This window comes from Equus caballus, chromosome 6 (assembly GCF_041296265.1).
Source record: "Equus caballus isolate H_3958 breed thoroughbred chromosome 6, TB-T2T, whole genome shotgun sequence".
NCBI classification, from domain to species: domain Eukaryota; kingdom Metazoa; phylum Chordata; class Mammalia; order Perissodactyla; family Equidae; genus Equus; species Equus caballus.
Window position 1 is genome coordinate 56,622,851 of NC_091689.1, and position 18,550 is coordinate 56,641,400.

An 18,550-nucleotide genomic window follows, 5' to 3' on the forward strand; every position below is an offset into this window, starting at 1 on the left:
TTCTTCTTTCCTGCTATTTGAGTCTGACAGAGACAATGTCTCAGACGCATTTTTGCACATTGAACCCATTCCACAGACTACCAGGAGCGCATGTGCTGCTGAGCGGTGATCCACAGACCACAGAGCTCTGAGAACAGGTGCAGAGGCTTCTGGGGGTGATATTTTCCCTGCTTCACTGACTGAGTAGATGGTGTAATAAAATGAGCTCTAGACTGAGAAAAATAAGACCTCGTTTCTGGTTCTACTTCCACCATTTTCTGTGAGGTCTTGGGCAACTCATTTAATTAAATTATGTCTCCGTTTCAGCAGTCAGTTTAACAATAGCAAACACTGATCGAGCATTTGCCACATTCCAAGTATTTATAAGACACAGGAATTTCTAATCGTTTTCATAAAGGGATCATTTCAACATACTGTGGGAGATGAAACAGTAAAGATATCTCAGGGTGTTACAGGAGCAGAGGTAAAGCATATGGAGTCTGGCCTGTAAAAGGATATACAGTGCCCCCCCGACCTACCTCACAGGTGTGTGGTCAAAATGACCAAAGTAACACCAAAAGTAACATTGGCGAATGTGCTCAATTTTTAAAAATACAAGTGATTGCACTGCCGTTAGTGGTAGTTGTATAGATAAGTAGTAGAAACAGTGGCAGTAGTCAAAGTACTACTAAAAGCAAAATATGTTAGAAATTAAGTTCAGAGTTAAATAAGACAGATGAATGGATTGAGCAAAGGAACAGAATAGAAACTCCAGAAATTCAAGTGGCAGTATACAATGAAGATGACAACTCCAATTAGTGGGGAAAATATAGACTTTTTAATAAGTGAGTTTAGATAACTTAATAGTCATACAAAAAAAAAAGATAAAGTTGAGTTCACTCTTAAAACCTATTCTAATACAATTTCCAAATGGGTCAGAGATGCAAAGGTAAAAAAAAAGAAAGGAAATAATATGAGTACCCAAAGATAATATGAGTGAACTCCTTTACAATCCGGGAGTGAAGAAAACTTTTCCGACATGATTCAAAATTTATGAGCAGTAAGAGAGGAGATTCATAAATTTGACTTATAAACATAAACCTCCCCAAAAGACAAAAAACAAAAACTTAGGAAGTCTTATGCTTGCAAAATAACTCAAGAAGCAAAGTTAAAAATATGTGACAAACGGGAAATATTTGCAACTTCTATCATAGACAAAAAGTAATATCCCTAATATATAAAAATCTTCTAAAAACTGAAAGAAAAAAATCCAAGGCCCTATAGAAAAAATGGACTAGATAGATGAACAGGTAGTTCACTTAAAAAAAGAACAAATTGCTCTATAGCAATGAAAAGATGTTCAACTTTCTCATAATTAGAGAAATGTTAATTAAAACCTCACTGAGATGCCATTTCCCATCCTCAAATTGGCAAAAATCCAAAAGCTTGATAACATACTCTGTTGGAGGACTATGGGGAAACAGGCGTTCTCATACATTTTTGGTGAAAACACAATATGGTACAACCACTACAGAAGGGAATTTGGCAATATATAGCAAAATTATCTATGGATTTACTTTCTGACTTAGCAATCCTACTTGTAGGAATCTATCCTAAAGATATGCTGGGAAAAAAATGCAAAGAGAAGTATGCACCAAGATATTCATTAGAACCTACAAAAGTAAAGAAAAAACTCAAATGTCCATCAATATAAGACTGGTGAAAGAGACAATAGTTCACCACACAATGGAATACTATGCAGCTATAAAAAGGAATGGGGAATATTTGTATATACAATGGAAGCAATCCGTAGGTTATATTAAATGAAAAAAGCACATGAGAAAAGTATGGATAATATGCTACTGCTTATATAAGAAGGGGCAAAAATACATACATATACATAGAAACACAAGCACACATATGTAAAATTTTAATATTTTCCTCTATTAAAATAATAGAAGAAGAATTCTTTAAAAATATGTAAATGGACACCTAAAGGAATGAGAGGATACATGAATATAAGTCGAACTTGTTTTGTACATGGATTTTTAGAAACATGAAACTATATACACAATTTAAAAAACTTAAATTTTAAAAATACCTCAAAGCATAAAGGAAAATGGAACAAATGTGCTTAATTGTGTTTAAAGTTAAGTTAGTGGGATAACCAGACAGAGAGGACTATACCAGGTGACTTTAAAACAATAATTTTAGTGTACATTCCCAGGGATTATAACATGAAAAAAAACTGCAAGAAGAATCTTGAAAGTGTTTTCAATAGCCATATTAGGATAAAGCAAATATGCAAATATATTGCTGTCATTGAGAACTGGGATTTTTGTCATGGGAAGACGTCGAAAAAGATCTGAGTTTGGTAAGGTTTAGTAAAAATCTGTAGCACTGGCTTTGGTTAGGGTATTACTATCCTCCATAATGTACATTATCTTAGAAAGAAAAAAAATTTCCAGCTTTGTGCACTGACAAGACCTGGAAACTGTGATAGACTAAGTAGCTGTAAGCTGTAAGCTGCAAGCTACAATGGGGATGTAAGCATCCCCATTGAGAAGACTGTAGTTTATAAATACCGTTATACACGAAAAGGAAACACAATTCTTTGGAGAAAGAGATGATGCAAAGTTTAGGGGAGGAAATCACGACCAGAGAATATCTTGGTATACCAGAAAGCAGGGAAGCAATCGGTGATAACAGAGGCTTGTCTGGAGGACTCAGGCACCAGCATGAAGACGACCCCACTGTCCAAATAGGGAAAAATTTGAGCATCAATAATTGTAGTAGATTGAAACACATTGAAAAATTTAAGTCCACGAATTAACAGTAATAGTTTAAAAAAACTGCTAAAGATCATCTTTAGAAGATATTGAAGCTCAATTCATTATTTTGAAAATCTAAAAATAGAGGGAAAGAATTAGACATTTATCTTCTTCTTCTTACATAAACTGTGCCTCTGTGTAATTAAATGGTTGATGAAGAGAGATTTCTATTTCTTCAGCTAATAAAAGAAGTGTAGACTATCACTACCTTGCAACCCCCAAAAGAGTAGTAGGCAAAAGTCATCAATGGATGTTGACATGGCGAAAACAGAGATAGTCAGATACTATGCCTCTTGACTGAAGTACATACTGCCATCTATGAAGGAGTTTTGCCCCCCTCAATAAAAAATCTGAATATGATAGAGCATCTAAGTCTATCAGACAATTTACAGGAAATACAGAGGGAGAAAACCTGTGGGATGAAACCAAGTGGATGTAATCAGCAAGATCCAGATGATGGGAAATGCTCTATGAAATGCTCAGATTTCTTAAAAAAAAATGAAAAGAGAGAGACAGAGATGAAGAGGGGCCATATATATGGTTTAAGGGACATACATGCCAACTGCAATATATGGGCCTTGTTTGGACTTGATTTGAACTATAAAACAAAACAAAATAAATTTAAAAATTGGAAACAGAGAGATTTTAATAGTGACCAGATATTTGATGGTATTCGCTCCTTCCATATGTGTGTGTGTTATATATGTTAAATACTTTAAAAAAGACATAATCACAGTGTCATTATTACACACACACATAAACGAAATGTTATATTTAGTTTTTGCTTCAAAATTACCAGGTGAGATGGGGCAAAAGTGAATGGAGATGGGTTGATAATTGTTGAAGCTGAAGGCTAGATAGATGGAGTTCATATATGATTTTTTTCTACTTTTATGTTTAAAATATTCCATTATTAAAACTTTTTTAACAAGGGAAAAATAAAAGAAGATAAGGATTCTTGAGATTCTTGCAGACATTGTTACTCTTAAGTGTAATAACTGGCAGAATCTACAAATTCTGTGAGTTGAAAGTGAAGTTATAGGGAACCGAATAGAAAAGAGATGTGTCAAGAAAACCATAAAAGCCAAAAAATTTAATGCAAAGCGTGATTTACTTACATTTTTCTGGCTGATAGATCAGGTTATAGTGCATCATAGGAAAAGTTATCAGAGCCAAAAGCGTAGACGTAAAAGGAATAAGTAAAACCAGAGCCCAGGCCCCTGAGTGCCGGATGTAAGATATTCCTGGAAAGATAGCAGTTGCATTTAGGTTCACGATCCAATAAAAATTGGGGTACACAGACAGATGAAAATAAAAGTATCATTGAGATACTTCCAATAACAGCTGCTAATTAGAATGCTTTTACATAAATGTAAGCTATAAAATAGTGGCATGTTAGACTTTGTAAATATTGTTTCTTAGAGTTCTTAATAAGTGTATCCACATCACCTACGTCTTATCAGTTTCATTATCTTTGTTTCATTCCTCTTTAGAATAGACGTATAGTATATTCTCTTTTATCTAAAGCAGCAGTTGACAAATTTTTTTCTGTAAAGCACTTAATAGTAAATATTTTAGGCTTTGCAGGCCCTAAGGTCTCTACAGCAACTGCTCAACTCTGTGTTGTGGCGCTAAAGAAGCCATACTGCATAGCTGAATACACCTACTGAACCTGGAAAAGGTAACGTGGTTAAGGAGTTGGGTCTTCCTATTTATTCCACTTTTCAAAGTATGGGAAAACTCAGGAACACTCAGGTTATACCCAGACCATGCATTAAACCAAAGAAATGAGTGTCATTTGCATAAAACTTTTAGCGTCTCCTGTAAAGATTAGTTTTACAAATAAGTACCCATCCCAATGGTCTGTTTTGCAAGTTCTGAGGAAATCACTTCTCCCTCTCAACCCTTCATTGGGTGTAAATCCTGCTGTTAGAATCCCATTGCAGGGGGGAGGAGGTGTCTTAACATTAACTTAAAACAATTATTGAGGTAAAATTAAATATGATAAAATTTACTCATTTAAATATATAGCTTTATGAATTTTGGTAAATGTTTCAGTTGTGCAAACACTAATAGATCTAAGTTTTAGAACACAAATTATCACAAAAATTTAAAGGGCTTAGCTGATTAGATCAGGCCCACCCAGGATACCCGGATAATCTCCTCTTTGATTAACTCAAAAGCTGATTCGAGACCTTAATTGCATTGCAAATCCCTTCACCTTTACCATACAACATAACAGAATCAGGGGATGATATCCCGTCATCATTGCCATGTTCTGTTGTCTAGAATCTGGTCACAGGTTGTTTTCCACACTCAGGGGGATGGGTCTATCAAGAGTGTGACCTATTCAGGGTCATCCTATGGTATTTCCTGTACATCTTCTAATTGATCCTTCCTTCCCTCCTTCCTTCCTCCCTTCCTTCCCTCCTTCCTTCCTTCCTTTCTTCCTACCTCCCTTCTTTCCCTCTCTCCTTCCTTTTTGGCTTTCTCCCTTCTTCTTCTCTACTTTCCTCTACATGAAAGAAGAAGCAGAGTCAACAGGTAAGACTGGCTATGGGAAGGGGATATTGAAGGCTTGAGAAGAAAGGAAAAGATCAGAAATAGTCACACGAGGAAGACGATAGGGAAGGAGTGGAAACCGTAAACTTGCTAGGCGATGGTAACGGGCTACTTGAGGTTGGTCATGAAGTTAATGTGAACATAGCACGATTTTGGCATTTTTCTCCAGACTTGTTTGCCTGTGTGAGTACAGTAACGGAACAGGCGGAGAGCTGAATTTTACCCAGGATTATTTCCTCTGTTGCTCAGAAGAGTACTGCAAAGTGAGGGGAGGGAGAGGGAGGAATTACATTGTTAATTAATTGAGGAGCAGCCTCTTTACCCCACCTCATTCCACTTGCTGTTGGAAATGGAGTCTCGGTTCCCTGCTGTGCCCAGCTGACAGGACCCAGGAGGGCGGATGGGAGCACTGCCTGTTTCTGGTGGGCAGGGGATGGAAGACCTCTCTTTGCTTGGCCCGAACACCACCACTCAGGCTGGGGAATCAGAGTGTCCCTGCCTGCTTCTGCTCAAGTGTGTGTATGTGTGTGTGTGTAAAATATTAGATTCCTGTTTCTTGCTGAAACAATAGGGCCAGAGGGGCGGAGGGAATGCAGTCTTTCCAGAGTGTTTGTCTGAAGTAGGGCAACTATTGTCAAACAGATTATCTCTTATGTTAGGCTACTATTTTTCTAGTACTTTGCCTAAGGGGAGCAGACTTTTCTGGGATCTTCTCCAGCTCTCCCCCAACCCTTGCCCCCACCATACCTCTTGCTGCTGCCAGGTTATAGATTTCTCCATTGCCCTGACTGTTGGCAAAAGGAAAACTCACTGCTGTCCTCTCTCAAGTTCTAAGATCTCTAGGTAGAGACTCTCTTCTTTCTTCCACCTTTCAGAACCTTCCTAAGTTTGCTGTGTTATGTCAGGGTTTTTAAGATATAAAAAGGAGGACCTGGAATGAATGGGGCTGCTCTCTTGGCCTATCCCGGAAATTCTCTCTGTTCCTTCAGTTGGGTAATTTGTCTTCTTGTTGTTGATTTGTAAAAGTTCTTTATATGTTCTCCATGCATGTCTTTTGTCAGATATATGTACTACAAATGTTCTCTCCCAATCTGTGGCTTGCCTTTTTATTGTCTTAATAAAATCTCCTGATAAGCAAAAGCTTTTAATTTTAATAAATTTTGACTCATCAATTTTTTTGTTGGTTCATGCTTTTTGTGTCCTATGTAAAGAATACTTTCTAAATGCAGGTCACAAGTTTTTCTCCTTTTTTTTTTTTCAGTGGTTTTATAGTTTTAGATCTTTTGTAAGGTCAATGATCCACTTTGAATTAATTTTTCAGTAGGATGTTACGGGTAATCTTTTTCTATATGATATACAGCTACTCCAGCACAATTTATTGACAACATGATCTTTTCTCCATTGAATGTTTTTAGCAGCTTTTTGGAAAATCAATTGGCCATGTAAACGTGTTATTTTTTCCTGATTCTCAATTCTTTCTGCTAATCTCTCCTTGTGCCAATACCATACTGTCATTACTGTTGCTTTTTTCTCTTTTTTAAACAGCTTTATTGAGATATAACTGACATATAATAAACTGCATATGTTTAAAGTGTACAATTTGATGTTTTGACTATGTATCTACCCATGAAATGATCACCACATTCAAGACAGTGAACATATCCATCATTCCCAAAAGTTTCCCTATGTCCCTTGATAATCCCTCCCTATTGCTTCTTCTTGCCATTTCCTCATCTCCAGGCAACCACTGATCTTTTCTGTCACTATTGGTTAGTTTGCAATTAAATAGAATTATCAAGTATGCACTCATTTTACCTGGCTTCTTTCAATTAGCGTAATTATTTTGAGAGTCATCCGTGTTGTCATGTTTATCAGTAGTTCATTCCTTTTTATTCACAAGTAATATTTCATTATATATATATATATATACTACAACTTATCTTATTTATCCATTTATCTGTTGATGGACAATTTCCAGCTTATGGCTATTACAAATAGTGTTGTTATCAACATTCATGTGTAAGTGTTTGTATAGCTATAGACTTTCATTTCTCTTTAGTAAAAACTTAGGAGTGAAATGGCAGGGTGATATGGTGGATGTATATTTAACATTTTAAGAAATTTTCAAATGGTTTTCAAGTGGTTGTAACATTTTACATTACCACCACCTGTGTGTGAGAGTTCTAATCCCTCCAAAGCTTGGGCAACACTTGGTATGGTCAATCTTTAATTTTAGCCATTTTGATAGACGGTATCCCATTGTGGTTTTATTTCGCATTTCCATGATGACGAATCATATTGAGCATCTTTTCATGTGCTTGATGGCCATCTGTATATCATCTTCGGTGCAGTTTCTCTTCAAATATTTTGGCCGTTTTTTAAACATTGAGTTGTTTGTTTTTTTTTATTATTGAGTTTTAAGAATTCTTTATATATTGTGGATACAAGTTCTTTATTAAATATGTGATTTGCAAATATTTTCTCCAGTGTGTGGCTCATTCTCTTAATAGTACCTTTTGAAGGGCAGAAATTCTTAATTTTGATGAAGTCCAATTATTTTTTTTTCTTTGACAGATCATGCTCGTAGTGTCGTATTTGGGAAATCTTTACCTAAATGAAGGTAATAAAAATTTTCTCCCTCTTTTTCAGAGAGGAAATCTGAGCGCTGGAGAACGGAAGTGACTCAGCTGTGTTGCTGCAGAGCCAGCAGTAAAAGCCACCTGTTCTGGTGCAGCCTCTAAGGAGAGGCTAACTGGGCTAGGTGTCCTTTTTATATTTCTTTCCAGTTATTGATTTTATGACATCACCATTTCCTCATTAATCCAGCCTTTGACATTTAAAATTACCTTTCAGTCATGCCTCTCACCACATTTTACATATCATTAATTATAAATACTGTGTTTTCCTTTCAGAATGGTGGTCAGAAGAGATGAGTTTGAGTCATAGCTCTGACAGTCACATGATCTGTGATCTTAGGCTCTCTGGAATTCCAAGTCTTCATTTTAAAAATAAGGATCATACCTGCTGGACAGAGTTTTTTCAAAGACTGAATGAAGAACACAGACTAGCTGCACAGTGCCAAGCAAATGTTGTTGCTGTTCTGAATTTTTCTCCACTCTCAATTTCAGGAAGAAAAAGAACAGTGAAGTTGGAGCATAGTGAGAAAGGAAAAGAGCTTTAGAAGAGAAGATCCAGCAGTTAAGTGTGGTCCAGATCCCTTAGGACCCTGAAGCCCATAGTAAGGAATCTGGGTTTTATTCCTAGTGCATTGGGAAGACATTTGAAGAGAATTGAGCAGGGGCCTGAAATGATCTGATTTTAAATGGAAAGAAAGATTATTGTGTCATCTTTATGAATTGTAGATGGGCCCTGGTAAAGAGACCAATTACAGCTATTTTAATAGGCTGGATGAGAGCTAAGAGTGGACTGGACCAAGGTGGTTGCAAAGGAAAGGGACAGAGATAGACAGATACGTGATACACATTTGGAAAGGAGCTGTGTCCAATGAGGCTTGTCCCCTCACTCTCCAGTAAACACGCTTACTCATTTTCCCTCCTGTAACTTCTCGTGTTCCTGGGTGTGCCCTGTCTCACTTTTGAAGTCCCATATCAAATCTCTCTTCTTCAATACTTTCTTGAATATTCTACTTGCTTTCTTCTCTGAACCTCTAAAGTAAATATTTGTTCTCCAATTATTTCACTACTGTGGGTTTTGTCTTCTCTCATATAGATTGTCAAATCCCTGACAGCAACACTTTATTCTTTATGTTCACTTCTTTGTCTCCATGGGATCTAGCACAGCTCTAGGTCCACAACAAATAGGAAATAACCACTTGATAGATAACATGGCATCTTGTAAAAAATCAATCGAACAAACAACATAAACAAACTTTCACTAATTCACCTAGGAAAGTAATCAAATATCAAAGATGGCCATGCTGAGGAAATTGATTTACTGTAATCCACTAATAGAAACTTGTCACAACGTAGATGTGCTACAGAGTTAGAATATTCTAGAACTACTGGATGGAGTCCCTAGGCTCAGCCTCAGGTCATCCTTTCATGCTGTTGCAAGCTGCACACTTGAATTGTGGCTGAGCAACTGAGAGAAACCAGAGATGAAAGCAATGTTATAATTCTTTCAATCTTTAGGAAACCTCCTCTTTTTTTTGGTAAGGAAGATTGGCCCTGGGCTCACATCTGTTACCAATCTTCCTCTTTTTGCTTGAAGAAGATTGTAACTGAGCTAACATTTATGCCAGTCTTCCTCTGTTTTGTATGCAGGATGCTGCCACAGCATGGCTTGACAAGTCGTGTGTAGGTCTGCACCTGAGATCAGAACCCGAGAACCCCAGGCTGCTGAAGCAGAGTGCATGAACTTAACCACTATGCCACCAGGCTGGCCCCAAGGGAAACGCTTTATTTTAATGCTAAGTATTGCTGAGAAAATCCAGGAGGACGCTGTGTGACTCTTTAGTACACAACATGGTGATGTAAACTGAATTACTCTAAAGAGGGTCAAGGAAAATTACAATTATTCCAAGACTTAAATCTTGTGAAAGGTAGTTAGAAACCAAAGAATTATGGTGCTGAGTATCTATGTATGGAAAGAGATTTCACATAAAGTACTAAATGCGTTTTTAATGAATGCCACCCAACCTATTTGATTTGTAATTTTCTGAAAGAATGACCTAGTACAGGCATGTTTTATATATGTCTTTGTTGATCCATGGACAGGACTAGCCACAGATAATTAAAGGTGAAATTGTATATGTACCAACTGTAAAAAAATAAAAGAAATAAAAATCCACAGTCTTCAAACTCACCATTAAGACTCCTTTCATCTCATAGCTCACTAGCAAATTGAATATATAAAGCACCTCTCACCCAGAAAGTCAGAGAGCAAAGCACTAAAGCAAAACAAATACCAGTGATTAAGGAAAATTGAAAGCAGCAGTAAAAATAAGTTTCTTTAGTCTACTTTTAAATACAGACTAGGAACTGCAAATAAGTGGTAATTTTTTCTGTCTTTATGATTCTATGGTGTTGAATGCAAATAAGGAAACAAAACTTGTTGCTGCAAAACTCAGCAATCCTTTTGAGATTATTTACTTTAAACATTCACCTTAATTTATCTCGTAGTAATTTTTAAAGTCACTCAAATATTTTGTCATTTCTTAGACTGACCGATTTTGACATGCTTCAGACTTTTTAAGTGATTTTAGAGAAACAGTTTAAAATGATCTTTCCTAACTTGAAAAGGTGTCAGTGAGGGGAGGTACTTGCAGGTCTTCATAGCAGTAGTGGACAATTTGAAGAGTTCAAAGAGAAGGTTTTATTCTGTATTTAAAAATATTGAGATAATTCACTGGGGATTTGCGGCTCTTCAATGGGATAAAATTGGACGACTTAGAAGAGTCAGGGAAACACTTGGGCTCTGATTTCATGGTGGATGGCTGTTGTGAACTCTTGCTTCTTTTAGCATAACCATTGGCCCATCAAAGTTCTTCAAAGAACACTCTGGCTGTCATGAATTTGGAGAAAGAAGGAGCAAAGGGAAATCTTACAGTCCTCACTTTTTGTGTATGTGAGGAAAATTCGCCCTCAGCTAACATCCCTTGCCAATCCTCCTCTTTTATTTGCTTGAAGAAGATTAGCCCTGAGCTAACATCTGCACCGGTCTCCCTTTACTTTGTATGTGGGATACCTCCACAGCATGGCTGACTCCTGGAGTAGGTCTGCACCTGGGACGCTAACCTGTGAACCCAAGCCACTGAAGTGGCGTGCATGCAACTTTAACCACTCGGCCCTGGGGCTGGCCCTTACAGTTCTTATTTTTTATCTATAATTTTTTTCAACAACGCTGTTAAATGAAAGGCAGTTTAATAAAGGCAGATCATTGGTTTTGGTGAATAGACAGCAAGATTAAGGTAATAGTTATATTTTTAATTAAGAAATTTGGGGCATGCCTGTCTTTCTCTCCCTTTTGCTTTTTTTTTTTTTTCTTTGCTGGTAAAGTTTCACCTTAAGCTAACATCTGTTGCCAATCTTCCTCTTTTTTTCTTTTTCCTCCACAAAGCCCCAGTGCATGGTTGTGTATCCCAGTTTTAAGTCCTTCTAGTTCTTCTATGTGAACCGCCACCACAGCATGGCACTAGGCTATCAGGGCTGGCGCTCTCTCACTCTTTTAACTTGCTGTCATTCCCTGTCTCTTTTTTCCCTTTCTTTTGTCAACATCCCAATTTTAATAGTGTTTATGTCATTTTCTCATTTCCTGAGTGTAAGATCTTTGAACCAGTGCGTGTTTACTGATGAAAATAAGTCCTTACTCACACACCTGCCAAGTTTAAAAGCAACCAAACAGGGCTTAAGGAAAAGCAGGAGGCGACAGAAGCAGTAAGAAATTTGTCTTTCTTCTTTTTTTCCTCAATATTCTTTGGTATCCATAGTTCTATTTTGGAGAGGAATTCTGAGTGTATTTCCTGAAGGCTTACAATTTTAGCAAAGGTGAAGAAGGAGGTGCCTGCTGTTATTAGAGTGAGCGGGTAGCATTTGTTAAACTTCGCTACACCCCACGCAAATAGAATTTTGGCAGGTCTAGTGATTTTTTTAAAGTTATTTACAGGCTATTCCTCAGTATGCAACTCAGAGGATATTTTGAGTATTAATGTGTATTAATAAGATTATCCCATGAGCTGCTTTGCTTTCGTTGGCTGAAATGCACCTTATAAATTATGATTTCGCTATTGCTGAATAACATAGATTCATATTTTGTTTCTCTTCTCAAGGATTAGGTAGAATTTTTCATTCAGGCAGATTTCTAAATGGGTAAGAAATTGCTATGAATCATGAAAAGTTTCCAAAGCAGGCTGGCACCCAGGGGGTGCACTCAAACAATGTTTAGTTCCATTTCTTTTAAAAGCTCTTTCTAGATCACTTTGGAATGCTCTCATGTCTCTGGAATTGTTTCGCCAGTTATGCTCCCAAGTAATTCTCATCTAGGAGGTTGAGGATGGGGCCTAGGAAACGTTTTTAAACAAAGCCCTCATGTGATTCTTAAAATTAGGCAACACTGTCTGAGAGCAGTGGTTCTCAAACCTGAATACTTAGGCAGCTTTTAAAAAAATCTGGATCTCTGGGACCCACCTCAAACTGATATACTCGGAACCTCTGAAGGCAGGGCCCAGGCACCAGTATTTTGGAAGAGGCCTCTGTCGGCTTTCATGTACATCTAGGATGAGAATCACTGCTTTCATACAACGCTGAAGTGAATGTTAAAACAGCTTCTGGAAAAATGCTGTGGGATAATAAGTTTTTACCTCTAGTGTTTCCCTAAGTTACAAGATGCTAAATACGAGTAAGTAAGTATTAAAATCAAAACTTTTTCATATAAAACAGATATTATGTAGGGTCAATTTGAGTACCAGATATTCAAAATTTCTGGGATGCAATAAGTCAGACTCTAGAATTTTTCAAAAACTTTAGCTATATCCTATTTGGTCCTTTAAATCATGCATAATTCACTCTGGTAACTGGTTAGCAACAGACTATGATATGCAGATGGGATGCAAATTATCAGGTAAAGGAAGTAGAGAAATGTGAAAGCAAGATTTGAGGTTAATTGTGGTAGAATTTAAAATTATGCTTATGAAAAGACTTAATTATCCACCTTTCTTTTTGCTTCCAGAAAAGATTCTGCACAGGTGTATTTGCCTAGATGATCTCCAGTGTGGTGACTCTTAATTGTACACCTCAGATTTTGGAAAATGCTGAAAGAGCCAGGTTCTGATCTGGATAATTACATAAAGATGTTGGCAGATTACTATGCCTCTTGATTTTAGGGAGTTTAGCTTTATTCTTTCAATGAGGTACATAGTTGAGGAAGATCCAGTACCAGATGGCAATGTTGGCTAGGAGTGGTTTTCTCACCTACATTTGGCAGCTCTACTCGGAAGCAGTGCTTTCAATGCCTGAGACTTCCAGTCTATACTACTTAACAGGATCATTGGGAAGCTTTAGGTGGTATAGATGCAATGACACATCTCATTAAAGGTCCTGTAACTATGAACATCTGACATCTGTGCTGAAAATAGAACTGGAGGCAGCTTTCAAGTGGTTATAGATTCAAGTAGTATGTTGTTTTTTAAAGACATGACTGCAATTTGTTATATTAACCAGGCTTATAATTTCTAGAGGCATTTTTGACTTGGAGACATAGATTATAAGTTAACGGCTGCCCATTTTAAAGATGACCTCCTCCTAAATGGGTTCCCTCTTTCCCAGAATTAAGACAATGATTTTAGCTGATGACATTTGTCATTTAATAATAGCAGTAGCGAACATGGTTTGAAAAGCTATAATGTGCTGGAATTCTTTATATATAAGCTATACAACAGCCGTGCAAGCTGGCTGAGGGTCCTGGGGCTCTGAGAGGTTAAGGAACATGCTGAAGATCATAAAACTCCTAAGGATCTACCAGCTATCTGGCTGCCCAGCAGGATGTCTGTCCATCTTGCAGCCAACCCCTGCAGTATGTACAGGAATAGAGTTAGCATTCATTTCTACAAGTTGCAACAAGCGCTTGTTCATAAAAGTTTTCCTTTAGTTTTGTTTTTAAACTTAAAAAACCCACAAAAAACGGAAACAGCCAGGTTCAGCCTTCAAGAACTTGCCATCTAAATAGTCCTTTATCACATTAAAGAATAATGCTCTGATTCTTTATACAGATTTCTAGGTGCTTTCATTTTAGCTTTTAAAAATAGTGCATGATTTTTTTTATCAGAGATTTTAATGACGTTAGGAAATAATAAGTAACCAAATCAAAACGTGTTCATCCCACATTTAGCCTGGCTCCTCACAGCTGCAGAAATTCATTTTCACCCCATTACCCCACCCCCTTCCCAAAGTCCTAAAGCACAAATCCATTGGGAGTCCTCTCCGTTTCCCAAAAGAAATATTTCATTCATATAATGTCTCCTTTGTAATCAACACTGAGAAATGTCACTTTGATTAAACACAACTCTGAATGACTAAGACCACAGTACAATAAATTCTCCAGAGCTATCTTTCAGAGCAACTGATTGCTCTCCAGTCTTAATCCTCCAGAGTCTTATTTAATCAAAATGATGTTGCTAATTAAGGATTAAAACCTCCGAATAGAATAAAAAAGAAGGATTTTTCTTTCTCCTTTGGGCAGGTCAAGGAGGCAGAATTTGTTATAAGGAAGTAAAAAGTCCCTTCCACCTTTGGTAAAATTGCATTATTCTCTGACGTTGGACTTAATCCAAAATAGGCTTGAGTCTTTTGTAATATTAATATAATTGAAGAAAGAGAAAGAGAGAGGAATAAAGGAGAAAAGAAAGTAAAGGAAGTAAGGAAGGAAGAAAGAGAGACAGAGAGAGAGGGAGACAGAAAGAAAGGAAGGAAGGAACGAAGAAAAGAAGGAAGAGAGAGAGAGAAAGAAAGTAAGAAAAAAAGAAGGAAAGAAATGAACGAACACCCTGCCCTGGATAGCTACATATACCTAGATAACATTTATTCTAAAATTTTTTCAATTAATACTTTTAATATGAATTTTCTTCAACATTTTGTCTGATGCTGTCTGTGCATTGCTTTTATCTGTTACTAACATTGATGGAAAGACAGTACTTTAGAAAAATGTTGGCAACCCATTTCACAGAAAAGAGGAAACAGAAGACAACGTATGTCAGATCTATTTGACATCCACTAATGAATACCAATAACAAAAACAAAATTCTCTATTAAATGCTAAAATTCTCTACTTTAAGAACAATATTTCAATTTTTCTCTTGAATTTGTAGTCGATAATAAAAATTGGTTCCTTAAAAACACATAAAACTGCACAAGAACTCACTGAGAGAGACAAAGATTCTCAAAAGTGATTTTTATGGAATACAAACTCTTTTAGGTGTTGGGGTGAAGTGAATGCAAAACAGAGGTGCTGGTTGATGTTTTAACAAAGGGCAAAACATTTCTTCCATCCTTTTCATCTTCTCTCTGCACTGGCCTGTGAATTTCTAACCCCTGCCAAATTAGTCAATTACGATGTAATAAGTAATAACAACAGCTAGCAGGTATTGATCACCTATTATGTACCAGATTCTCTGCCAGTGATCTGCACATTATTACCTCTAATAAAACCCAAGAAGAGGTATTATTATAAACCCTTTAGAAATGATTAAACTGAAGCTTATAGAGAATAAACAACTTGACCAAGGTCAGGCATCTTGTGCTAAGTAGAGGTGAGAATTCCATTCAGCCCTCTTCATCTCCAAAGCCACGTTCTATTCAATATGACAAACCACTTCAGACTTGTTTACTTAGAGGTCAAATTTCTCAATGAGTTTCTAGAAGGTTCTGGTAAACTGTGTTGGTCTGTATCTGACTCATATGCTCCGACGATTTCTGACTGAATCATTGCCGCAGGCACCATCACATTGTCAATTACCCAGCCCAACCAATGACAAAGACTGAACTACTACCATCAAAATGGGACTGGAGAGCAAACAATGAGAAATCCCAAAAGGGAGAGGAATGTCCTAAACCTCGTTTTCTCTCCTAACCAGCGTTACTTACCAATTAAAAAAAGACATTCATTTCTGTGATCCATACTCCTGAAGGCTGTAAGCATCCAGTGGACAAATGATGCCTCTTATTCCTCCCATGGTGAGGCAGATGGCCAACAGTGGTACATAAAACAGCCTGTTCCACTCGTTTTTTGGTATGTTGTTAACCGTATGGTAAATACCCACATAGAAATCTTCCAAGGGGAAAGCAACCACAGATAGCAAAGCAGTGCCTGTAAATAGAGAAAAAGTGAGAATAAATATGGCACAGACCAACTGAATCACCAAATCACATCGTAAATAAGGTTTTCTCTCTGTAAGTAGCATCATTATATGATTGTCTTATTAAAATACTTGTTAATCATTGCAATTCAGGAGATAGCATGATTTTTCTAAACGTGAAAATTTCCTCCAATATGCGCTTTAACTAATCCAGAGTCCTAGTCACCCCCCAAGCTTGAACTATCTTTACTCTCAGAATGTATACACAAATCATGTCCATTTTAACAAAATTAGTGCTATGCAAAAATACATCATGTAAGAAGCTAAAAATTCCTGTAATCCCACCCCCAGAGAAAACCACTGCTAACAAGGGTTATTTGTTCTTAATCAAGAGAGTGATAGAAAGCTCGATGATCTCAGACACCTTAGAAGCCTGTTAAATAAAGTGTTTTAAGGAGAACATCATTGTAGTTGGAGGAGAACATAGACTCTCTTTTCCTTTTCTAATTCTCTTTCTCCTTTTAATGCCCTTCTTATTTCTCTCACTTCTCATGCAGCTCGGTGGAACTTTCTTTGTCCCACACAGAGGTGAGAAGGCTGAGGAGAAGGATGTGAGGGTGAATGACGCAGTACAAGTGGAAAAGAGGGGAGGACAGAAAGTGATAACAGAGGGTTGAGTATTCTTCTCACTTTCATCTTGCAGAGACCATACTGGAAGATTTTTCTTGTCTAATAGAAATTATAATTCAATTCCATACTTTTGCTAAGCTGTTTATGTTCTGCAAAACATTTTGCATACCATATTGTTTCATCTTGGAAAAACTTTGCGATGTCAGGGTATAGATTTTCTTTTTTTTGAAAATATTTATTTTATTGCATCATTTTACTGACTAGAACATCAAATTTATAGTGGATATAAGTATAAAAATAACTGAATTCTTACAAATAAAACTTTGCTGCTACAGTACTGAATAATTAGTGGAGGTTGCAATTATAATACAACTTTAAGTAATATTCTCATAATGGATTTAATACAATCAATCAGGGACTAAGGTTTAAAGGTTGCAAAGAGAAATTCAGGAAAGCATGAAAACTCAAAGTGTTAATATTCCAGCTACATGCTCCGTTTAACCGTAAAACCAGCAACATAAACATGAATAAAACTCATGTCAACCCATGATGAAGCATCTTTTTTTAAAGAAAGAGGCCAAGGTTCAATGAGGTTAAGTGACTTGCCTAATATTATAGAATAACCCAGATGTAATCTCCTTCTTCTTGGAATTCCTGTCGTCAAGTGGTCAAATCATTAATTTTTTTTTTTGTCGGTTTGATTAGTGAAAAATAGCCTCTCCATGTTAGTAGTGTCTTCCATTTTCTTCATGTGGCATTCATATTGTTTTGTATAAATTTTTTATATGGTTGCTTTATGTGGTTAGTTTTCTAAATCAGACTATAAGCTCCTTCAAGACAAAAGTTTGGCCTAATGTTTCTGTCTCCCTTACAGTGGGTTTCACAATGTGAAAAATATATGCACACAATAGTTATTTGATAACAGGTTGGTTTACCATGAGTGTAGGCCCTTTAAATGATTGAGTTTGAAATGTTTCCTATCAAGGTTAGCCAGATGTGCAACTAACTGCTCTCTCTCTGTCACTCAGTCTTTGTCTTGGAAGCGTGACATGAGGCCTGGCTTATCCAAAGAGGATGGACAGAGAAACTGCTTCTTGCAGCAACCATTTATTTAGAGACAAAGCACTTTTAGTGGTACCTTTGTGTCCGTTAAAAAGGCACTTTGTTTCTATCTTTTAAGAAAATGTCATAATATACTGATGTCATTAGATCAAAACTTTATTTCTATCAGCTGTCAAATTGATGTAGTAAGAATACAAATCAATGACATTTATGATAAAAAGTTTTCTCTTTGATCCGTGGTATTGTGCTCCACATAATGAGCATACCTGTACGTGTAGCTCTGTATAAAGCACCAAGATGTGTCAAGAGTAGTGGGGTCCACTGGCTCTTTTCTCCAGAAGCTAATGAGTCCATCAGGGAAGGCAGACATGCAGGTAGACAACTACATTGTAGTGGAATAAATGCAGTCATAGAGGGATGATCAGAGTGTGACTGAGCACAGAGAAGCAAGCAACAAACGCTATATGGGTGTGGAAGGAAGGGCAGAAGTTTTCACTTTTTGGATACAGAGTGGAAAGATAAAGGAAGGTGACAATTTCAGGCCTAGAAAAGAGGACTTGTAAGATTAAAGAAGGAGGAAAGCAGGCAAGGAGAAGTTCAGCATGGTTGAGTTCATCTATTGAGACTGAAGTCTGGAGAGGTAAATTTGGGACAGATTGTAAAGGTTTGTATGTCCTAA

At 36.9% G+C, this 18,550-nt stretch overlaps 1 protein-coding gene across 1 annotated transcript in view; it reads right to left on the reverse strand.

The window, feature by feature from the left end:
* The window catches only part of SLC15A5 (solute carrier family 15 member 5), a 93,926-nt gene that overhangs the window by 70,461 nt on the left and 4,915 nt on the right, over nucleotides 1-18,550 (reverse strand). The window contains 2 exon segments of the mRNA XM_003365157.3: nucleotides 3,929-4,097; nucleotides 15,967-16,190. Of these exon segments, the coding sequence (XP_003365205.1) occupies nucleotides 3,929-4,097; nucleotides 15,967-16,190 (393 nt within the window).